Genomic DNA, 24971 nt, shown 5'->3' with positions numbered 1-24971 from the left:
ATGCACAAGCACAGCTTTTCTCAGAAGCTTGATCATGGTGCACTATAGGGAAGAAAGTCAAAACGAGAAAACGTTCTAGCCCATCGCTAGTCCAGACACCAGTGACATTAGCCTTGGCAAGAAGGAGCTGTATAACTCTGAACAATCACCCCAAACACGTACTCTCTCACTCTCCTTCCAACCCAAGGCAGTCCAAATATCCCAGGCTTATACAACCAGACCAGGGGGAACCTTGTCAAACCTCAATCCCTTGTCTCAAGCAGAAGGAAAGTGGAAAAGCAGGACACAAAGCTCACTGTCCAAATTGGCACTTTGCCCCCCTTCCACCTGGAAATCTGATCCTACCAGCTGTCAGGAGCAGAGCCAGGCTGGGCCTGGTCATGACTCCCACTGACCATCATGTGCATGTTTATGCCACTGGCCGTGAAGATGTGCTTGTGGAAAACAAATTGGACAGTTACCATTTATTAGGCTGTCTCTTGCTTTCATGAGACAGGGCTCAACTGACAGTGCTGGCACTGCCAGCGTGAGGATTGTGAGATTCTGTGGGGGAGCTCAGCTTTCTCATTCAGTTTTAGGCTGGGGGGGCTGCTGTCCTTGAACTCCTACTTGTAGTTTACGGGGAACAAAAATTGGAAATTTGGTAAAAGCAGGTATATAAAGGAAATAAGGGAGCCACCATTTTTATGTAAAAAGAGAAGGGATGATCGGAAGCTTTTGCCAATTTCTAATGATTACTTTGGCGCTCTGTTTGGGCTCCCTGAAGAACAAGTTAATGTACTGGGATTGTCCTATAATACACAGCTGTACAAGAAAATTAGAGAACACACCTGACAGCAGGCTGGTCCTCCTCCAGTGCTGATTATAGCTGCTACATATCATGGCACCAATTTCACTAGACGTCCACAGGAGATCTGGGGCCACTCTGCCAGCACCAGAAATAACCAAGGAGCTGATAGATACCCAGCTCTGCCTCCCAGCATGACCTTGTTTTTAGTATAGGACCCGGTGTAGATGCTCATGCAGACGGCTGATATTTACACCCTGGATGCGTGGAAATGCCCAGTAAATGTACTGCACTGGGTGGGGGAAGAGAAGGTGCTTCCATTGTCTTCCTCGTTGTTTTACTGAGGGCTTTTAAGCCCAGTGCTGTTCTCCCCCTGGCCTCCATGTGGGTGTGTGCTGTCAATGGGCACCCCACCCTCCAGATCAATAGAGCTCATGAGTCATCGGCACCATCATCCTCTCCGACAGATGAGTGTCGCAAATCAATCCAAACAATTTTAGAGTGTAAGAGGAAAGATGTTCAAAATAAATCCTGACGTTTTAGTGCATTAAAGAATCATCTCTGTTTCCCTCTGTGTCAACCCCCCCCATTTCTGTATTTAGAAGCCTGTCCTGACGAAGAGCAGCAGAAGAAGAAGGGGGAGAGAAACACAAGGCGTCTGGGACTCAATCACACACATATACAGAGACTCAAGATCTGGCATAGAAAGTCAACATTTATTCAGAGGAATCTTGTTTTAGCATGACCACGCAAAACGTGAATCAGTACTACTATGTTGGGCATGTGATAAGCCGGGAGCAGAAGGCTGGGATTGTCTAGGAAGTGTGGAAAGTGTGGAACAGGGATTTTGGGGTGCTTTTTATTTGGCCTTTTTTCTGAGAGGATTATTTCCTGTAGCCAGACCACAATGGAGAAGACCTACTCGCTGACCGCGCACTACGACGAATTCCAAGAGGTCAAGTACGTCAGCAAGTACAACAGCGGCACCCTGAGCAACGGGCTCAACCTGCCCCTGCCGGGGGCGAAGCAGCGGGCCGGGCGGGGCGGGGGGGAGCCGGGGGGCCTGCCGCGCTGGAGCCGGCGGGAGATCTGCCTGCTGTCGGGCCTGGTGTTCGCCGCCGGGCTCTGCATCATCCTGGGCAGCATGCTGGTGCTCAAGTACCTCTCGCTGGAGCAGGAGTGGACCTGCCTGGAGGACTGCGAGCACAAGAAGACTCTGCTGAAGGCCTCCCGCTTCATCTCGGGCAACATCGACCCCACCATCGACCCCTGCTCCGACTTCTATTCCTTCGCCTGCGGGGGCTGGCTGCGCCGGCACGGGATCCCGGAGGACAAGCTCAGCTACGGCATCATCACCGCCATCGGGGAGCACAACGAGGAGAAGCTGCGGCGCCTGCTGCTGCAGCCCGCGAAGCGCCCGGGCCGCGACTCGGCCGAGCGCAAGGTCAAGGCCTTCTACCGCTCCTGCGTGGACCTGGCCGAGATCGACCGGCTGGGCGCCCAGCCCATGACCGAGGTCATCGAGAGCTGCGGGGGCTGGGACCTGGCCGGGGGAGGCGGGGGAGGCGGAGGGGCCGGCTGGGGCACCGGGCCGCGCCCCGATTTTAACGAGCTCCTGTATCGCACCCAGGGGGTGTACAGCACGGCCGCCTTCTTCTCACTAACCGTCAATGTGGACGACAAGAACTCCTCCCGCAACGCCATCCGGGTGAGTGCTGGCCACCCTTGCTGCCGTCTTCACATGCCCACCCTCTCCCTGGAGCAGCCTGGCCCCAGCCCTGGTCCTAGAGAGTCCCCATCCAGCTCGTTTCATACGTCCTCTTAAAAAGGGAAATCTGGCCCCTGAGATGACAGATCAGGTGATTTTTATTCAAAATGATCTCTGAATTATTTAATTTAGCCTATCACTTGCTAAATTGTTCCAACCCTTTAGAAACTGATGGTTAAATCTTTACTTGTACAATCTGCGAACTGGGGCTTTTCAGGACCAGGGCTGGAGACCCTTGCCCTAGATTCTGTGTGTGCAAATCAGATCAATCTCGTTACACAGCTGTTTTATCATTTTCAGGCAACTACTGTTGTTTTTCTGTGAGCTAAACTCCCTAAAATTCACTCTGAATAAGATGACACCTTTTAAAGCATCCATTTCAGGCTTAAACGCAAGAATACAACATGTAGCATGAGACGTCGCAGACTGCTGGACGTGTTACAGTACACCCAACTCTACAGTTATCCTATATGTATGTATGTCACAAAGCAGAGAGAGAGGAGCTTTGGGAAATGGAAAAATCACCTACCACAGATCCTAAAGCCATGGAGTAACTGCTGCACTGCCACAGAGCGTTAATTACAGCCCTGTTCCAGAGCTCCATAAGCAGATGTTGGGTGATGTTTATATATTACAGTCTTTGCAGGGATGAATTCACTCAGAACCTCCAAAACAATGCAATTAACAGTGTGCCACTTAAGCACAAAGACCCAGAAACACACTTCTATGAGGTTTCATTCAAAGAAGAAGCTAAATGAGTGCTTTCACAGAGGTATCGCACGGGCTGTGGCAGGGCAATCGGCAGATAATATCCCCCCCTTGAACACCGCTTGACCTGACAGATACCATTTACAAGGAGGCCATACTTGTTGATAACATGCTTGCTACAAAATACAATTAACTGCTCTTCGTTTCTTTTCAATTTCTGAAATGATTTCAGAAAATGGAAGGTGTGTTACATTATATTCCTGAAAACGGAACTCAAGGCTTCAATTTATTTGTATAAAGAAATGCTAATAATCAAGATATTTTAGATATCTACTGAGGGTCACAAGAAACCTATCATATATGCAATGGAGTCACGAATTATCAAGAAAACTTGCTCTTTTGTAGTGAGCGCACTGACATTTTATGGAACAGATGTAAATTCATAGTGCCGGGTAACATTTGTCATTGTCAGTGTCAGATCCATTGACACACCTCTTCCAACACTCACTCAAGTTGAGAGACTTTCCCGAGGACTAGAGAATAGCTAATGTAGTGCCCGTCCATAAGAAGGGTGAAAAAACTGAACCAAGTAATTATAGACCAGTAAGCTTGACTTCCATTACATGTAAGGTTATGGAACCAATTATTAGAACTTAACTTGAGCCTCATCTATTTGGAAATAATATCTTAGGGAATAATAACAAGCAACGCCAGTATTAGATACACACAGAGCGTATGGTATAGTGTATTTGGATTTTCAGAAGGCTTTTGATAAAGATTAAGTCTTAAATTATAGAAGGTAGGGAATTCAAAGAAATGTGTATAGAGGGCAGCACTGTGGCATAGTGGTTAGCATTGCTGCCCAATAATTCAAAATATTTAATTCATCCCCAGGGGGGGAATTTAATGCTGAGCCCCTTGGTTAAATTCCTGGGATGCTATCTGTATGGAGTTTCTGTGCTCTCCCTGTGTTTGTGTGGGTTTCCTCCGGGTGCTCTGGTTTCTCCAACAGTCCAAAGACATACTGGTTCAGTGAAAATGAAATATTTCCTCAAAAATAAGACACTACCCAGGATGACCACAAGGTGGAATCATTACCTCTACTTTATTGACAAAATCCCACCCCAACTCTTCCCAAAGACAAAGGTAGGTTAATTGGCTTCTGGAAGAATTGACTCTGGTGTAAAAGTATGTCTGTGTCTGCTCTGCAGTGGTCTGGTGTTCCAGGGTGTATCCTACCCTGTGCCCATTGCTTGCTGGGATAGCCCTTGACATAGCCTCAAACACACACGCTTAACATAGGTAGCACCCCAGGAACTGATCCCAGGCTCCCAGCACTGTACTGCAGCAATGCTAACCACTGAGCCACCGTGCTGCCCTGCTCTTTCACTGATTATGTTTAAATGGTGGTTAAAGAAAAACTGTCTGATACAGTATGTATGCCTGTCAATGGCCATGCTATGCTACTCTGTTGGCTTTCCTAATCAGAATGATTTTCGGACAATATTTGCTGGCAATGACGCTAATTCAGATTCTGTATTTCAGTGTCCTGGCTTATACAGTATACTGGTCAGGGCTCTTATTTGTCATCGGTTTATTTACAGCACTACAGGTTTGCCATCACGTGTACTGAAATGCTTGTTTGGTTTTCTGATCCACACCATGGAATTGCTTTCCAGATGTAGTAGTCAAAGAGAAACTGAATTTAAAACAAAATCAAAAGCGGTCTGAAAAGCAAATTTTAGTTTGCTGCTTGCTTTCCACGCGTCACTCACTTTGAGATATTGCTGGTTTCTTAGACTGCATACAGAGTGAAGGAACAACAGATTTTCTGTTTATAGCTAATAGTTACATGAAGGCCTCTGATCAAAATATTAATTTTAAAGTGTGTCTACATGATAGTTTATCATTTCTTAAGTTAGTAATATTTCAAAATACATGTTCTCTACCTTAAAAATGTTTTCTGTATTATTTGTATGATTTCCTTTGAATTCCTTCCCTCGTTATTATTAGACTCTTTTCCATTGTAATATTATCAGTAAGGAGCACATTGCTGTATGTGTTTATGTCCATGATTCCGATGGGGAGGATACTGGTGTCTTGAAGTGTTGATGCTGATGCAGTCATTTTAGTTTGTTCTAAATGTTTCACAAGTTAAAAAATGAATGAAAACCTTTTGCAATCTTACATTTTCTAGCGCTGTTAGGTAAAAGGGCATGTTATATGAAGGATGTATCATGATGTTAGGAGCTGAAAGAGGAGTGTTGCAGTGGCTGAATGACTAGTGGCTGGAGAAGGGAGTTTCAGATTAAACAGATATAGTCATTAATTGAAAAGTAGCTTAAATCGTAGCTAACATCTATTTTGACTATATCTTATAACTTTATTTTGCTGCATCTTTAAAGAAGCATCTCCTGCACTGTTGTATTCAATTTGCCCATTTCAAGCTGTGAAACAGACCAACAAAATATGGGAAACCAGTGGTGAAATGTATTCCCTTGGTTAGCTACACATGAAGATCTTCATGCAGTGTTAGACTTCTACATGGAATGGCTTATTCTACAGATCAAAGCAGAAAGACCAGTATGTGAAAACTTCAAAGAAACTACCAATAATGCAGCATTGTTGAGTCAAGCTTCTAAACGAATTGTATCCTCGTCACACGTGCACTCACACCCCTCTACTGATGCAGTCACCCACAGACAGCACAGCAATACTGACACTCACAGATAGCACAGCAATACTGACACAGTCACTCACAGATTGCACACCAATACTGACACAGTCACACACAGATAGCACACCAGTACTGACACAATCACACAGATAGCACACCAGTACTGACACAGTCACACAGATAGCACAGCAATACTGACACAGTCACACACAGATAATACATCTCTACTGACACAGTCACTCACAGATAACACAGCAATACTGACACAGTCACTCACAGATAGCACAGCAATACTGACACAGTCACTCACAGATAGCACAGCAATACTGACACAGTCACTCACAGATAATACATCTCTACTGACACAGTCACTCACAGATAACACATCTCTACTGACATAGTCACACACAGATAGCACAGCAGTACTGACACAGTCACACACAGATTGCATACCAATACTGACACAGTCACTCACAGATAACACCACTCTGCTGACACAGTCACACATGCACTCACAGATGTGCCTCACAGCACATCTCCTGACATAGACTCTCACTCACAGATAACACACCTCTACAGACTCAGACTCATGCGCGCTCACAGATTTTGATGCCAGTATAAAACTATGCAATCTGTGCGTGTACTATGTGCACAGATGCGCAGGTGGAAAGGATACTGTGTGTGTCTGTTGTCATGAGTAGCAGTGTCCTGGTTGATTGCTTACCACTCCAGGGATGAGCGATGATAAACAGACCCACACCAGTGAAACAGCACAGCTAGAGTCAAGCATCTTTGGGAATAATGGGGTGTGACAGCAGGCGGCTGGAGACTGAGAGTCTGGGAAAACACAGCTGATTGATGGGCTGGGAGCAGGGGGGTGGAGGAGGGGCTTCATCGTTATCACCCAGCTTCTGTCCTTCTATCCCACAACTTTCAAAGTGACGCCAAAGTGAGCTGACACTTCTCCCACCCTCACCGCAGCTGGGACAGCAACACATCTGCACTTAGACTGGCAGAGTACTCCCTTTCACAAACCCAGCAGACTGCAGATTGCAAAGCTGCTACTGACTCGATTTGATTATGAAAAACCTTCCCAAATATGAAAGTCTGTAGCATGATGGTATAGTGATTAGCATTGCTGCCTCAAGCTGGAGTCCTCATTAAGTTCTGGACCCGGGGTGTTATCTGCGTGGAGTTCCTGTGTTCACATAGGTTTCTTCCAGGTACTCATGTTTCTCATGTTTGGACTTCTGCAGTCCAAAAACATATTGGCAGGTTAATTGGCTTCTGAGACAATTGGCCCTAGGTATGAGTGTTTGTGTGTCTGTGTCTGCCTGCAGTGGATTGGTGTCACGTACAGGGTGTACCCTGCCTTGCACCTATTGGTTGCTAGGATAGGGTTCAGCTCCCCTGTAACCATGAACTGGAAGAAGTGGTTAGAAAAGGGATGGGTCTCCAACAAAGGGTCTGTCCACCTCTGGTAATGATTACAACTGCAGTGTGTTGCAATTTTTCATTCTGCACATGGTAGATGTACAGAGATGTGCTGGTGACTCCTAATTCTCTCATATTTGCACAGGGAGAAGCACAAGGAAAACAGGCTAATGACAAGATGAGGACATTAGTCCCATCTCAGACATTTATTGTGTTAGTAGCATATTGATTTGAGAATCTTGAAACAGTCTTGATTGATATGGAAATAGGCTTTATAGCACTTACTTAGTGGCTAGATAATTGGTTTACATGTTATACATCCTCTAAAAAGGTATTACGAAGGTATTGCAGGCTACATAAGTACTAATGTGTAATGTAAGTGTGACCTAGTAAACTATAAAGAGTTTATATAAGTGTATGTTTAAGGTCTAGTCTTCAAAGTTATTTAGCTTTAATTGAAGCAATAAAGTACTTTAAAACAGCCAAAGACTGTATTCCTAGCTTGTATTCAGTTTGTAGGTACCTATGCATTTTAAATATCTGTGATGACAGGTTTACCAGAATCTCAGAGCCGTGTTGTAGGACAGCAGGTTACGGGGCAGCAGAATCCCAAGATTTGGAGGACCAGACCCCCCAGCTGTGTTATTTCTACTTTGTTTTCGACTTCTCTCATTGTCCGGCTCTTTTCGCTCAGTGCTTTTCCTTCTTTATGCAGAAGCACAACTCTATGAAGACTGTCTTTTGAAATGTAATCCATCTGGCTTTCAGCTAATAGTTAATACAGACAAATGTGTGTTTTGCAGAACTGATTGCCGCCTTTTGGCTTAATGGATGTTTAGAGAAGAGCAAAGGATGTAAATCATGAGGAACACCCGACAATGAGTCAATTGCAATTGATTGGTAAATGTGATGGGTTAACTCCAGCACTTCATATTGGCTGCTTGACTGTAGGGTGAGGTGTAATTTTAGTTATTGTGATCAGGATTTTGAAAGTTCCTTTTATCCATGTGATTAAGAGATTGCTGAATGACAAGCTTGGCTTCTTCTCAACCAAATTAAGCTGTACTACTTACTGTCAGCATCAAAACAATAGGAAAGGCTAGCTTTAAGTAAATGAATGATGTTTATAATCCACCTATACTGTAAATATTGATTGTCCTGTGATATTCAAGATATCTATGTGGAGCAGAGGCTAGGGTTTTTAGAATGGTAACTGGAAGGAGGTAAATTCAAATCCCAGGTGAAACACTGCTGTTGTACTCTTGAGCAAGGTATATCATCAGAATGTTCCAGGAAACTACCCACATTAAGAATTATTGTAAATGTATAATAAATTGCTTTGGATAAAAAAACATCAGCAAATACTTATGTCTAAGACTTTTGTATATTTCTAAAATTTGAAACAATTTTTTATTACACATTATATTGTAGCCTTGTGTTTCACAGGGTCAGGTACTGGTAACATTAAGTGGGCTGAGAGACCGAGACAACTTCTGGGTGGGATACCAGTCCATGACAAGTTAGCCTCCCAGTAATACTGGAAGACATTTATATACAGGCTGTACAACAACCAACAATCACAGCATTTTATTTTGGAGATCCATATTTAAAGTGCCTTTCTTAGTGACACAACAGTGTGCGAGTGAGAAACTTAAAATTTCACAGAGAAATGTACTGTAGGTATCTAAGTAGGAATCCAGCATTGGTTTCTAAGTGCCTGGTCATATGCTTGCTTGTTTAGATTGACCAGGAAGGACTCACTCTACCGGAGAGGACCCTGTACCTTGGACAGGATGAAGACAGTGTGAAGGTACAGTATTGCCTAATCTACAGTGCCTAACTGACACAGTCCTGCACTCCTGCATATGTGTCTCTGCTTAAACACCTGGTTACAGCACTCCTGTAAGCCCTCTGCTTATACACCTGACTTCCTGTCCTGGTGGAACACTGTCAATCAGGCTGCTCTTTATTCTGCATGACTACTCCTATAACTGCAGAATAGCTCTCGTTTTCATCACAGCTTTTTTGCCTGTTTATCTACACCCCACCAATTGCGTCCAATCGGATGAAACATCTAAGTGAGTATGCGTTTCCTCCTCTAAACTTTAACCCCTCATAGATAGTGTGTGATGAGGATAGTCTCTTCTGTGTGGGGCCACGTAGACACCTTTCTGCAGGTGTTTATAGAAAGTGTCTCTTCATGGGTGTGGTTGTCCCCTTTCAGATCTTGGCTGCCTATAAGGCTCTGATGGAGAGGCTACTGAGCATGCTTGGAGCACACAATGCCACACAGAAGGCACAGGAGATCCTACAGCTCGAGACACGTCTGGCCAACGTGAGTGAAAAAGAAAGCATCACAAATGGCTTGATTTCTTTCTTCTGAGGGACAACAACTGGAAATGAAATGCTGATGGCTTGATTGTGTTTTCTGTTATTTATAAGTTTTATAGATATATATACACATTGTTATGGCTTGGACATTTGCTACAAGCCAGTTTAGTAACAGGATTATTCAGCTTTGTCAACATTGTTCCTGTGTTGAGATGGAAGCTTTATCATCTAAAAGGTTTTGAAAATAAAGTCCCAGTGCTTGATGAATTAATTCAATATCTTGCTGCACATGCAGATTTTTTGAGTGGAGGCTAACCACAAGGAATTAAAATTATCGGATATAATTATTATGAAATCCCTAATTTTCACAGTCTGGTTATTCAGATCATTGGAAATGTGATTGCAAAGCAGTGTGTGTGTGTGTCCTGTGCGCGTGTGTTCTTGCGTGTCAGTGACTTTGTGCAGTCCTGCAGATACCGGCCTCTCAGCCAGTCCAGCGCCCGACTGGAGTCTCTCGCAGTAAGCACCCCCGCCTGTTTCCCTGCCGATAACTGGTGCTTTTTCATGTGCGCTCAGATAACCGTTTCCGAGTTTGACGAACAAAGGAAAGACATCAGCACCATGTACAACAGGATCACCCTGCGGCAGCTCCAGCGGATCGCGCCCAGCGTAAGTGGCTGCACCCCTCTCTCCCTGTCTCTGCGGTTCCTCTGGGGGGCTGTTGGCGTGCAGCGCCACGGGGGGGGGTGATGGGATTGAGTGCGTTTTAATAGCGCTGAGTTCTCTGATTCTCAGGCGAGAGGGCCAGCACGCAGGGAGCACAGATATAAAATCCCACCTCCCACAAGCATGCAGAGAAATGTGGTCTTCGTGCTCTTCCTTATCTGTGGTCCTTTGCTTGCACGATGACAAAATATAAGTACTGGTGTGCTCATATATATAGAAAGAGTGAGACACTTGATTTTAGATGCCCACATTTGGAAAGTACACCTGATTTTCCTGGGACTTGTCTATACAGCAGCACCGACAAACTGTACAGCAGCCTATCTAGTAAGCTGACACAAATATCACAGAGTAACTATAAGGTTTACTCAGCTGGCTCCTGGGAAACCAGCCCTGTGCATTGACTTCCATCACCTTGCCTGGCCTGAACAATCCCCGGAACTCAATCCTCCCAGTGAAACCAGTACAGTTCAGTTACCCCCACCATTACGCTCAGCAGAAGTGCAGCTAGAAAGATAGAGTTCAGGATCACTGGGACAAGACTCAGAGGCCAGAACGAACAAGGTGCAGCTACTGATTAAAGCAGAGCTGAGGATTAAGTCTCATAGCCAGTCTGTAATTGAAGGTTAAAACGCGTGTAAGACTTCAGTGCTGCTGCTGCTGTAGGTGCGTACAGCATAGGCTACTGTGTGATTGTTTGGGCTGTGTGGCTGTGCGGTGTGTGAAGAGCATTGGACAATGTGTCACTGAGCTCTCTTTCCTCTTGCCTGCCCTCCCAGCTCCACTGGAAGCGTCTGCTGGACAGGATTTTCAATGACAACTTCTCTGAAGACGAGGGGATTGTAGTCCTGGCCACTGATTACATGCAGAAGGTGTCCGACCTCATCAAGACCACCTCCAAGAGGTGAGGTGGTGGGGGGGGGAGTGGAGTACGGGTGATAGGAGTTCAGAAGGAGGGCATAAGGGCAGGATGTGTTGGACATTATGGGTTCAAGCTGTTGACTGCTTTTGGAAACCTGGAAGCACCGCTAGTTTTCGTGCTTCCTAGCTGGGATACATGGAAGGCTGCAGTGGGTCTGGATGTGCAATATGATGATCGGACAGGAATGGAATCCAGGGAGAGGTGTAGCTCACTGTATATTGAGGGCTCCTGTGAACTGCTGTTGATCTCCTCTGTTCTCAAGTGAAGTAAAAGACAGTGAAAGCACTGAGATTCCTCCCTCATGCAGGGGAGGAGGAAGATCGGAGAACATCTTAAAAACTCCAGTGCTGTAGCTCTACAGCTCACACCCACTGCACTCTTGTTTTTTTTTTAATTTCCCTTCCCCTCCTGTTTTCCTGAACTCTTTTATCATTCTTTATCTACGTTTTCCATCCATCAGAAATTCCCAGTTCCCCTCAGCGCAGAGCGCAGCCCGCAGTACAGCCGGATCCTTCAGAGTCCTGCTGCGCGCTTCTCTGTGGGATACAGGCACCACAGGGGGTGAGCCTGGCACGGAGACCACTTAGATCGATTACGAAGGCTCATTCTATAGAAATTAACATCCACGTAAAGATGAATTTCAAAATAAAAGCCGCTCCCCTACAGTAAAACACGAGGTTTTTTTCTACTCATATGAAAAGGTCCAGATAAAGGCCAGGACCCAGTAACTTTCCCTCGTCACTGGTTTAAAACCTCAGCGCTACAGACGGTGTCTCTTCTCCTCCCAGAGTGTGGCTCACTGGGGATCTCCCTCCGATTCCTCACAGCAAGTCCCCAGGCTCCGTCGTCTTCTGCCTCCCTCTGGGGTTCCCGCAAGGCCCCGGCTTCCTGCTGTATTCATTAGCTCCGTTTAATCAAAGGTTACGTCCGCTGCTCTCCACTGGAGAACAGGATTGTTGCTGTTTCCTCTGATTGCATTTAAATTTGCCGACCTCCCTGCGGCACCGCAGCTCATTTGCAGTATTAACGACGTGTGCGTTTCTGCGCCTGGCTGCCTCAGCTGTGGGGGAGCTCCCTTTCCTGTAGTCCCTTCCCCCAGATCGAGATGGAGCATCTTGCTTCAGTGAAATGGGGGGGGGGGGGTTGGAGAGAGAGAACCTGAAGGGTTTCTGTGCTAAAAGTTTCTGGAGCTCATTTCGGCCCTGACTGATTTGACGCTTGGCACTTGCCGATTCTCTGTCTCGGGATTGTTCCGCAATGATGGGGGACAAGGTCCAGGTGGATGGGTACCACACCGATCTGGCTTTTTAAAGGACTCCACGAGCTCTCTGTTGCTTTAGTCCTTCAGAAATTCTGTTTCGGGTTAACGAGGTCACTGTGTGAATCTGGACAGTGTACACATCTTTCTCAGGGCACTGTGATGATGCCAGGCATGTCCTGCTTTGGTATAACTGTATGTCCCTCTCTCTGCTTCCTTGTCCTGGGGTCTCTTTCTCTTTCTGTGGCCCTGTGTTTGTCTGGGGGTCCCCGTGTCTTTCTCTCTGCCTCACTATATTTCTCCCCATGTTTTCTCTTTTGTCTCTGACTCTCCCACCCCCACCTTCCCGGCTCCGTCTTCCTCCGCAGGGTCCTGCACAACTACATGCTGTGGCGGGTTGTGGCGTCGCTGAGCGAGCACCTGTCGACGGCGTTCCGCAGCACCATCCACGAGTTCTCGCGGGAGATTGACGGCACGGAGAGGCAGCTGGAGCTGAGCCAGCTGTGCCTCGCGCAGGCCAACAAGCACTTTGGCATGGCGCTGGGGGCGCTCTTTGTCCAGGAGTACTTCTCCTCCGACAGCAAGGCTAAGGTACAGCACACTAAGGCACAGACACCGAACGCTATAACAGGGAAACGCCCCCTGCCAAACAGCAGATTGATCCAGGCTACAGGCTCGTACTGTAAGTGGCTCTGGGTATCCGAAGCTGGTACTGTTATTTCAAATATGTCTGCATTGACAGATGTCATGCAGAAAGGGTCCAAACTGCCGTTTCCCAGGAGTCCACACCTCGACTCCTTAACCTCATCACCACTGTGTTACAAAGCCCGTATCTCTTTCCCCCATTTCCCCACAACCCTTGGCACCTATCTAGTTCTGTCTCCTCACCACACACACCCCCCCCTCTGCCCCTCTCTCTCAGGTGCAGGAGCTGGTGGAGGACATTAAGCTTGCCCTGTACCGCCGGCTGATGGATCTGGACTGGATGGACGAAGAGACAAAAGGGGCAGCTCAAAAAAAGGTATAGTGCCAGGTGGAGGACCGCTACTGTCCCAAGAGGCGACTCTTCCTCTTCCTCTTTTGTTTCCCTCTTGATAACACTGCACTCCCTTCCTTCTTCACCCCTGGCCTCTTTCTCTTCCTTTTGCTATTCATTCCCTTTATTCCACTCATCAACCTGTCTACAGTAGCTTGCTTGCTGGATGGTTGTTAAGTGATCCAAGAATTTTATCCAGCCGTTTCTCGAATGAAGCTAGCGTATGACTGGGCAGTTTGTTTTACACTCCCACAGCCCTCTGTGTGAAGACGTGCCTCCTGATATCCATTTTTAATGCATTTCTCCTTGGTTACCTCTGCTGTCCTCTGGATTAGATTTCACTGTTTACGCTCAGGAAGTCCATTGGTTTGACTAAGTGCCCTTTTCATTTTCCTCTTGTTCCTCCCAGTGGTCCCCCTTCTCTCTTGTCTGTATCTTTTCCTAGGACTGCTTCTAATTAGTTTTGATTTGTTGCATATTTGACTACCACAGTAGTTTAAACATTAAGCAGGCTTCCTCTCCCTTTCTTGCTTTCCTTGTCTGTGCCTCTCAGCTGCGACACATGATGGTGATGACTGGGTACCCAGAATTCCTCTTGAACCCTGAGGCCATAGACCAGGAGTATGGGGTAAGACTGAGGGTATGGTGCTGAGGGGACTTGTCCTGTTGTTTCCTCCAGTGGCTGTTTTTTATGAAATATACCACTTTTACTTGTGTGACTGTCATGTTACGTGCCAGACTTACAGTGTGAAGCCATGAAGAATCTTTGCAGAGTTGCCATTGCAGTGTAGACAAGTAATGGTACTGGATACAGAATTTAAATTGTCTTGGATTTATTTAACGTTTCATAAAAGTCAACATCCTGCAGAGGATGCAGTACAGCTGGCTACACCCTGGACAGGATGCCAGTGCATCACAGGGCAGATGCACAGACACGCACACACTCACACCAGGGTCAATTTTCCCAGTAGCCAATTGACCTACCAGTGTGTTACTGGTCTGTGGGAGGAAACCGGAGCACTTGGAAGGGAATAAATGTGAAGTCGGAGAGAAAATAAAAACTCTATGCAGATAGCACCCCAGGTCAGGAAGTGAACCCAGGGCCCTAGTGCTGTGAGGCAGCAAAACTAACCACTGCACCACCATCCCACCAGGATTTTTAGATTGATTAAAAATCGACACACAGGGGCCAGTACTTCCCAATGTCCAGGGCACTCCTGCTCCAGAGCATGTGGATCTCTACTTGATCTTATACACGGTTGTCTATTTCAGAACTTGTGGGTTTCTGACCAACACCTGTATGGTCCTCTCTCCTTCTCCACTTTCCTTGTCTCCTCCCTCCCTGCCTCCTTTCCTCCGGTGCTGTCGTCTGGCAGTTTGAGGTGGATGAGAAGACCTACTTCCGCAACATCCTGAACAGCATCAGGTTCAACATCAAGCTGTCGGTGAAGAAGATTCACAAGGAGGTGGACAAGACAGCGTGAGTGACAGTACAGACCAGAGGAGAGAGAGAGGGCATGGGTGGATTCTTAGCGGAAGCTCCATGGGTGTCCCTACAGAGGGAAAGAGAATCCATTATCCCCTCTCCTCTCTGAAGACATTTCCCACCCCTCCTCCCGCTGTCTGACCTGGCCATGACATTAAAATTAAAAGAAAAAAAAACTCTGAATTGCTATCCTCTGTCTTGGTCGTTAAGTCTTCATTATCTTCAAACACTTTGAATTCCTCTTAGATGTCTCACTGAGCCTTATGGAGCCTGAGCATCTCTATCCCTAACGAACCCTGCAGCCAAATTAATGCCTTGTGTGTCTCCAGACCCTCTCTCCCAGCAGTGGGTTGATCTGAGTAATTGGCTTATCTAAACTGGCGAGCAGAAAAGGTCAAAAATAACTCATCTGAATAGTTAAAGAGTGGAGTGTGTACTGTGTGTGATGGAGTGCGAGTGTGTGTCTTTGTGTGTGAATTGGTACTGTGGGGCATGACTGTGTATATCTGTGCACTGTAATGTCGGGATGAGTAGGTATCTTTTGGTGTACTGTAAGGTGGGAGCAAGTGTTTGTGTACTATAGGAGCAACTAAGTTTGTGTGTAATGTAGTGTTGGAGTGAACGTGTAAGCGTACTGTAGTGTAGGAGCTAGTGTGGATGTACTTTAGTGTAGGAGCCATTAAGTGTGTACTGTTGCATAGGATGTGTGTACAGTAGGACTGAGTGTCTGTACTGTTGTGTAGGAAGGTGTGTATACAACAGGAATGAGTGTCTACTTTAGTGTAAGACAGAGAGCATACTGTAGGAGTGAGTGTCTGTACTGTAGTGTAGGGATACATATGTGCTGTAGGAGTGAGTGTCTGTACTGTAGTGTGGGGGGGGTGTACTGTAGGAGTGAGTGTCTGTACTGTAGTGTTGGGGGGGTGTACTGTAGGAGTGAGTGTCTGTACTGTAGGGTGGGGGGGGGAGTACTGTAGGAGTGAGTGTCTGTACTGTAGTGTGGGGGGTGTGTACTGTAGGAGTGAGTGCCTGTACTGTAGTGTGGGGGGTCTGTACTGTAGTGTGGGGGGGGTGTACTGTAGTAGTGAGTGTCTGTACTGTAGTGTGGGGGGGGTGTGTACTGTAGGAGTGAGTGTCTGTACTGTGGTGTGGGTGTGTGTACACTGTGGTGTAGGAATGAGTGAGTTAATTTGGAGGGTGTGTCTCTGTGTCTTTGCAGGTGGCTTCTGCCCCCTCAGGCACTCAATGCCTATTACCTGCCCAACAAGAACCAGATGGGTGAGTACGGCACCTGTACACACACACCTCTATACACACACACTTTGGCTCTGCGCGAGGGAGAAAGGGGTTTCACTGCCAGAGGTAATTCTCTGTACACTCATGCTCTTCTCTTTTATTGTGAAGAGAATGCTCACAATCTGGGGCATTATCCACGAAGAAGTGTAGACTGCATGTCTGAGAAGTGCTCTTAGAGATCTACAGTACATGCTGTGTCCACACTTCCACTCCTTACCTCAATTCCATCTGCGTTCAGAATCCGTTCAGAGCTGCAGTTTCGGCAGCAGTACAGATCAGACACAGATGACGCGTAGTGGGTAAAGAAGAGACCCGTTCTGCATTACCCTGATATCCATCACAACATTCCTGTCTTATTCCCTTTCTCCCTACAGTTTTTCCAGCAGGAATCCTGCAGCCCACCCTGTATGACCCTGAATTTCCCCAGTGAGTATCAGTCCCAGACTATGGGACAACTGTAGTAACACCATCAGACATGAAGGCAAGACCAAAGTGCTTTGAAGGGATTTGCTGAAAGTAGTTTTAATTAGTTTTGAGTGATAAAAGCCAGGCACAACCAAGGCATCTCATCCTGCAGGGTTAGACTCAGGGACTGTGTGTAGAGATGTCAGTATTTACGGAGAACTGTTTTTAAAGAATGCATCCTTTTGACCTGCTTCTGCTTTTTTGCCATAACACAGAGAGCTTGGCATCTTCTGTCTTATAGTGTAAGTTAGACATCTGTTTTGCTGTATTATAAATGCTGCCAGACTCGTGTTGTTCCTGCAGCTCCTCAGTGACTGAATCAAATTAACTTTGATGTGCAGCTTTTCATCGCCACCTTGTGTCCCAGTGACTTCAGTCTGCAGATTCACACGAATCTCTAGTAACCCCTATCAGGAAAACATTATTGAAAGAGGGTGTTTGTGGATTCTGTTTATTTTTCTCTAAAGATCGAGCTGGTCTTTCATAGAAACCTGACCTTTGGTCAACAAGATCATTCCAGGTTGGTTTTGTAGGTCATTTCTGGAGTTACAAATGGGTTGTCTCATCAATTCAGCTGTGATCTATGAGCAGTGCAGTGATGATGGAGCTAGTACACCAAGACCTCAACAGTCCAAGAAAACAGAATTGTCCAGATTAGGCAGGAGCACTGCCTGCTCGTCTTGTGAGGACTGTGGCCATGTTTCCTGCTTCCCTGCAGGTCGCTGAACTACGGGGGGATCGGCGCCATCATCGGGCACGAGCTGACACATGGCTACGATGACTGGGGTGAGACTCACTGCCCTTCACCCTCCTTCACTGGGCACCTCCTCCTCCACTCACCACATTCCTGCCCTTCCTACATCCCCCTCCTCCAGACACTCAATTGCTCCTGTAAAAAGCCCAGCAATATTAATGGGCGCACGTGTAAATTGCCTTGGATAAAAGCTACAGCCAAATAAATGATCCATGTTACCTTAAGTGTTTCCCAAATGTCCTACTGTTCCTCTGTAGCTCAAAATGCAAAATGCAGTCATGCATTTTAATACCTACACCGCTATGTGCACTGTGTGAGACACGACCCCTGTCAGCTCCCAGGGGTCTCTGTTATTAAGGACCCTAGTAAAGAACTGAATGTCTTTGAACTCTGACCTATGCATTACAAGAAATGTGCTCTTCCAGGATCTCCTGTGCAGGCTAGTATTAGAGATGTGGCTATCAAGCCTCTCTCATTTTGAATGTTAATGGCTAATGGGCACGATGCTTCACGACACATCTTCCTTTCTGTTAAAAGCTACCAAGTGTGCATCAGGGCAGGCTTGGCTTTAGATGGATGAAAACCCAGGGCAGAGGCTGGTGTCATGGTAGTTTCCTAAGTCCTCCACCACCCACCATAACCTGCCTTGAATAAATGTGGAAGCAATTAGAAAAACAGGGTGCAAAGTAGAAATAAATTGCTTGTAATGAGAATCATGAAATCTGCTGCTTTTGAAGTCCTAAGCTGATTTAGAAAAAGCTTTTGGTAAATATCATGTTGGATAGCTTTTTCAACTAGTCTGTTGAGATTAACTTAATCTTAAACTCTTAAGCTTAATTGTCTGTGAGTAGTAGTAATAATCAGGAAGCCTTTCTCATACAATGACAAGTGGACCAAGACACCCACACCTCTGTTCCACACAAGACAGTTTTTTACTTTCTCTCTCTTGATACCACAACCACAGCCACTCCTGATACACTGGGAAGGATTCGTGATGCCATGCTCAGCGCTCAGAGTTCAGTGCACACCTGCTGCGTCTGAGCATTTCCTCTTGTGCATCTGACACATTAGCACAAGCTGTCAGCAGTGAAGTTATCAGCAGTGAGATCACCCAATTTTGGAGGCCAGTGTTTGTAATTCTCATTTACAGTGTTGACGCATGTGGCTTTCCCCATTTGTCCGATTCTAGAAAGAAAGCCAGAAAAGCTCTAGAAAGTTGACTTAGCAGAAAAAACCTTTGCTTTGGACTGGTTAAGTTTGCATTCACAGGTTGAAAGAAGAATTCAGGCTTAACCTCTTCCCATGAACTTTATCTGGCTCCTGATATGTACACAGCTACCCACTCTTGTTTTTAAGTTGAGGTCCTGATTTCGTTCAAGAAACAGCTGGATGGTCTAAAAGGCTTCCTCTTTTTTATAACCTTTCTTGTGTACTTTACATATGGCATTCCCAATGTCTGACATTTCGTCTGCGGTGAATCTTAGAATATATGAACTAGCACTAAACAGAGGAACTGCTTATAATGAAAATACACTGTAACTCCCCCCAAAAGAATCATGTACTGCACTGGTAATTTAGCAAATCATCCATGACAACCAATCTAGCCCTGGGACAGAAGAGGGCCTACCTTTTGCTCTTTGTATTGTGCTCCTTGTCATAACCATGTTCTGCGGTTATCAGTATTAAACTGTAGGTTCAGGAGGTGGCCTATTAAGGTGTCACATAAAATCTCTAGAGTGGACACCTTAACAACCTGAAATCCAGTAAAACGTACATCTACAATCGAGGCACTACTGAGCGCTGACTATTAACAGTGCACAGAATCACTCCCACTGGCTGTGTAGGCGACGTCTGGTGACTGCAATCCTGTGCTTTTCCCACTTTGCCGATCAATTTCTCCTGAATGTTTTTCTTGAGGTAATGATTTGCAATTCATCTTCCCTCAGTTTGCCTCAGATGTTCATTCATTATGGAACCAAACTGCTAGCAGTTTAATTTAACTTGCTCAAGAAGGATTCTATTACAAGGATCTGTATTTCCATTAAAGGCCAGATTCCATTCTACCAGACGACAAACGAGGTATTGATCTCTAGTAATTCTTTTGCATTGCAATGAGCTCTGTGTTAACATTGTCAGTAGTTTTAGTGCCATTGATTCCTGCTCCCGGGTTCCACTGCAAAGCTATGTGAATGTTCAAGCTTCTTCAAATTGGGATAAAACATCTCAGCATTGAATTTGAACATACATGTCCCCTACCAGAGAGCTTTATATCTGCCGTATCAGGTGAATGTGATGGGTATCCTATGCAGAGTGTCAAGGAATCTCATTCATATTTTTGGGGAAATATTTCTTATGTCTTTGGGTTCTTGGCAAGATGACATCTTTTCTTGAAAGCTATCTCTTCTGGCCATAGTTACAGGGAATTTTTGATTTTCCCATCTACCCCATTTCATAAAAATCATCCTTTCCCAGAAATGGTATTCCAGTTTTGGACAATGAACCTATTTAATCAGAGGTTGTTTTCTGCCTCTTCTGATGCAATGTTACTCTACAGCCCCAAGCATTTGTCCTTTCCTTGCAGTATCTGGTTTTCCATATATATATATAGAACACTTTTGGATTTGATTTACAAGTCTAACTATACCTTTATGTCAGAAAAACATGTAAGAGAAGTAAGAACTGTTATCTTTCATTCATTTTCTAACAGCTTCTTCCAATTCAACATAGTGGGGGAAGCAGAATCCCAGTGAGCAGTGGTCACAAGACAGGGCACAACATGGACAGGAAGCCAGTCCAACGCAGGACAGATACACAGACACACAAAGACACAAACCCATACACTCACACCAGGGCCGATTTTCCCAGAAGCCAGTTAACCTACCAGTATGTTTTTGCACTGTGAGATGAAAAACATGCACCCCAGGAATTGAACCCAGGGCCCCAGCGTTGTTAGGTCACAATGCTAACCACTGTGTCACTGGGGTGCTCTGCAAATTGCACATTTGAAAGTATTACCATCAAGTCAAGTGTTTGGACTGTGGGAGGAAACTGGAGCACCCAGAGGAAACCCAAGCGAACATACACAGCAGAAATCTGTAGTAAAACATCAGCTGCATTGTGCATTGCTCACATATGTATAAACTTGGTTAATTAGAAAGTACATTGTATTACAGGTACAGCATAAAACTTCTGTACAACTGTTTGGGACTTTGCTTTTAATCACATCCAGTACATAAAAATGGTATCAAATCCATCACAACATAGCTTGTACTTAAACTGTGCCGTGTCCAAAAACACATCATAAATGCTGTTACTAGACATGTTTGCTTTTTTCAAGAGTGTCTTTTCTAAAAATATTTTCTTTGATAATATTTTCTATGAAATATAATCCCCTTCTGCCTTCACTCTACCTGTACCTTTTTTCTCATCCTGCCCCTCTGTGTTCTCATCTCCACTCTAGATAATGAACTTTACATTGAGCAACTCTGTAATACAGTCAAGGTTTTAAAACCCAGCAGATTATGAACGCTCAGGTCTCCCGACTAGCAGCCTAAATTGTCTTGCTAATCTATGGCTATCTTCTTTTGTGCTATGTTTCTGGCGTTGGAACCAAATTTTGTGATGCTTTGAGAAATTACAGATTCTTTTTTTTAAGCCGGAAATGCCGCTGCAACGTTACTCAGTCCCCCTTGTAGGGCGAACTAGACTGCCCGCATTTATTTCTGCTGCTCAAACCTTTTCCGCTGTTTGATGGTATTGCGGCAGTTTTGCCAAAGTAGTAACATCAAAACACTGAAGCTAACCCAAGGCCTGTGGTCAATCCAGCCCATTCCCTCAGCCTCCACAGTGATGTATAAGTTTTTCCTGACTGCAGGTGGGCAGTACGATCGCTATGGAAACCTGAGGCAGTGGTGGACAGAGGAGTCCTACCGCAAATTCCAGAAGAAAGCCGAGTGCATTGTCAAACTCTACGACAACTTCACTGTCTACAACCAGAGGGTAAATACACATGCTAACGCATTCACGTTAATGCACACAACTGCACTCTGCAGAACTAGGAATAGATACACCTCTATTTTTTTTGTTGTTTTTCAGGTCAATGGCAGGCTGACACTGGGAGAGAATATCGCTGACATGGGGGGCCTTAAGCTGTCTTATTATGTAAGTCACCATGCAACTTTAACGCTGCTACTGTGTCACTGTATTAAACACTGTCAGTATGTCACTGTTTTTTGTTGTCACTATTACTGTTTAACACCATCAGTATGCCACTACCTTTAACACCAGCACAAAAAGAAATCTGTCTGAATATCTGCATACGACAAGTACATATACAACACATGCATACAGTATATTGGATGTTTTTTTTAAACAAACTACTTATAAATTGCTGGTGCAACGATGTCAAGGTAGGAATTCCTAAGTACAAGCAAAGAGAGGATGAGGGGAAAAAAACATTTAAGACCGCTTTTTGTGTTAATAAGAGTAAACAGAGTAAATGGAACATTAAGGTGAGAAATGCCCTTATCCAACACTGTTTTTCTGTGTAATAGACTGTGAACAGCTAATTTTTTTTAGGAAAGTGAGCAAAAGATTATTTGATTAAAACGTCTACTAATAATATCAGTGAAAAATTAAGATGGGCAAAGTTCTGCAGTGATTACTCATTTAAAAATCATAAATGCTTGTGAATTTCATTGCTTTTTGGCCCTCTAGTTGGTTTTCACCGTGTCTGCATTGGGGCCTCAATACACACGCCTTTCAATACGAAACAGTGCTCATGGCCACGTCTCCCGCACCCCTCTCTCTGTCTGCAACAGGCCTACCAGAACTGGGTCAGGATACACGGCCCGGAGAGACCTCTCCCTGGGCTGAAGTACACCCATGAACAGCTTCTGTTCATCGCCTTTGCACAGGTAAGAATAAGAATTCCTTATGCTTATCTAGTGCTTTTCTGCACCACCACTCAAAGCTCTTTACAGGTAATGTAGATTCTCCTCCACCAACACCTGGATGATGCAACAGCAGCCATAGTGCTCCAGTACTCTCACCATACATCAGCTATAGAGTGATGGAGCCAATTCATAGATGGGGAGGCCGTGATAGGAGGCCGTGATTGGTAAGGGCCAATGGAAGATTTGGCCAGGACACTGGGGTAACACCCCTACTCTTTTCAAGAAATGCCTTGGGATTTTTAATGACCACGGAGAATCAGGACCTCAGTTTTATGTCTCATCCGAAGGACGGTGCCTCTTTTACAGCCATGTCTCCTCATTAGTATACTGGGCATTAGGACCCACACAGACCACAGGGTGAGCACCCCCTACTGGCCCCTCTAATATCTGTTCCGGCAGCAACCTTAGCTAAGAAACTGAGTGACAGTTCCCTAGGAGGTCTCCCACCCAGGTATTGGCCAGGCTCAAACCTGCTGAGCTTCAGTGGGTCGCCAGTTGTGAGTTACAGGGTGATATAGCTGGTAGCTATAAAGGTATATACAATATATAAAGGTCCTGCCTTTCACCATGCTCTCTGACCTCCATCGTGAACTGAACCCCAAACTACTAAATTCACAGAGTGCACAGCACTAATTACAGAGAGGCTCTCTGTATCTGGACAGTTGGCCTAAGTAGTCAAGATTGCCATGATCTTCAACCACTCACTTACGACACTGGGGGACCTGGGTTGGAGGCCATTTACCTAGAGAGTGACACTTGTAGATAAATTTACTGCCGTTTTCACCCCTCTAATTATTTTCGGCTCTTATGGCATCACCAAGAGAAAAGCATACATCACTTTAAATCTGGAATGGTACAAGAGAGACTGTCATATACTGAGTTAAGCTTGGCAACACAGTAACAGTGTTAAGGTGACCCTGTGACACTGTGAAACTAAGTGACATTTAATAACCATGAAACATTAAGGCATAAACAGAGTGAAATTGTTCAAATGACAGTGTTAAGAGCTAAGTGACATTGTCACACAGTGAAAGTCTTAAACAGTTATTGTGCTAAACAGAATGACAGTGCCACCAATTACAGCATTACACAAAGTAACAGTTACTAGTGACAGAGTCAAGGCTCAGTAATGCATAACAACTTGACAAGGACCAGTTGCACAAAGCTCAGTCTTCATATTTCAATTAAAGAATACTTGTGTTAAATTTATGCATATGCAATATTTGGTTCTTTGAACTTTAGGTTGTATAGTATTTGCATAGTATAGTATTTGTCTTTCTTCACATACCCCAACTTGCTCTCCATGAGACACACAGACAAGGAGAGAAGCTGGAGGTCAGAGCACAGGGTCAGCCATTTATATGGCGCCTCTAAGGGTTAAAGGTCTTGCTCAGGGGCCCAACGGAGTAGGATTCCTCTGCCGGCTGCGGGAGACAAACTGGCAACCTTCCAGCCACAGGTGCAGATCCTTAGCCACAGAACCACTGCACCACCCCAAAGCCTCTGCAGTCCGTGTACTTGAACCCAGAACTTCACAGAAAGCAGTTTACTCTGGAGATTTGAACTCTCTCCCGTTCTCTCACCGACCGCAGACCAGCACACTACACTATTTAAAGAAAAGTTGGGGATAATAGGGCATTGACCAATCACAGATCTCCTCATCCTTAAGTGACAAGTCTCTCCTCCTCTCTCTCGACAGAACTGGTGCATGAAGAGGCGGTCCCAGTCCATCTATCTACAGCTCCTGACTGACAAACATGCTCCCGAACATTACAGGTGCTCACAATCTTAACACATACATTCCAGACTGATGTGGGTTCTCCCGCTGTGTTCAAGGAAACCATAACTTACAAACACCAGGCTCCAGGACCTCAACAGCACCATCTGGGACAGCTTCCCTCAAAATCAATCAGCACTGCTAGTTAACAAGAACTTCCTGTAGATAGAAAGTGGTTTAATCCTAGTGAGGATTGTGGCAGCCCGGACACTGTATTGGAAACACAGAGCACGAGGCAGAACTAGCCAAAACGTCATTATAATACAAGTTACAAAGGAAAATAATTTCATATCTAACAGGCAGATCCCCAATAAAACAATAATTTTAGTAAAGTTTCTGCACGGCTCTTAACTCTCTCTCTCTCTTTTCTTCTTCATGTCCATAGAGTTATTGGCAGTGTGTCCCAGTTTGATGAGTTTGGCCGAGTATTCCACTGTCCCAAGGGCTCCCCAATGCACCCCAACAACAAGTGCTCTGTCTGGTGACCCCCTCACGTCTGATGTCTGACCCCTCAACCTTCTGCCAACCAGGAACCTTCAGGACATGCTGACCTTGCTGTTCACCAACGCTTCCTGATTCTGCATTCTTACATGG

The 24971-nt window shown here is 45.3% G+C and overlaps 1 protein-coding gene across 2 annotated transcripts; it reads left to right on the top strand.

Annotated features, from left to right (window-relative positions):
• The first annotated feature begins 1694 nt into the window (after positions 1–1694).
• ecel1 (endothelin converting enzyme-like 1) lies at positions 1695–24862 on the top strand. 2 transcript variants are annotated; one of them, XM_088914409.1, is made up of 17 exons: positions 1695–2495; positions 9116–9184; positions 9599–9709; positions 10282–10374; positions 11208–11332; positions 12977–13199; positions 13531–13629; positions 14198–14272; positions 15021–15124; positions 16350–16408; positions 16801–16852; positions 17610–17677; positions 21520–21644; positions 21741–21806; positions 22466–22561; positions 24300–24376; positions 24763–24862. In XM_088914409.1, the coding sequence occupies exons 1-17, from the start codon at positions 1695–1697 to the stop codon at positions 24860–24862; spliced, it is 2343 nt and encodes a 780-aa protein (XP_088770535.1). The 2 variants fall into 2 exon arrangements, with proteins under 2 accessions (XP_088770535.1, XP_088770534.1); XM_088914408.1 differs by having other exon boundaries at positions 21493–21644.
• Positions 24863–24971: the final 109 nt, after the last annotated feature.

Source organism: Atractosteus spatula, chromosome 4 (assembly GCF_055471065.1).
Source record: "Atractosteus spatula isolate fAtrSpa1 chromosome 4, fAtrSpa1.hap1, whole genome shotgun sequence".
In the NCBI taxonomy this organism is placed as follows: domain Eukaryota; kingdom Metazoa; phylum Chordata; class Actinopteri; order Semionotiformes; family Lepisosteidae; genus Atractosteus; species Atractosteus spatula.
Note: the sequence above shows the minus strand (reverse complement) of the source record. Positions and strands in the feature narration are given on the sequence as shown.

Coding starts and splice junctions, on each gene's coding strand:
- ecel1 (XM_088914408.1), top strand. CDS start 1,695: ATGGAGAAGACCTACTCGCTGACCGCGCACTACGACGAATTCCAAGAG. Junction 2,496..9,115: donor CCTCCCGCAACGCCATCCGG/GTGAGTGCTGGC, acceptor TTGCTTGTTTAG/ATTGACCAGGAAGGACTCAC. Junction 13,630..14,197: donor AAGGGGCAGCTCAAAAAAAG/GTATAGTGCCAG, acceptor TGTGCCTCTCAG/CTGCGACACATGATGGTGAT.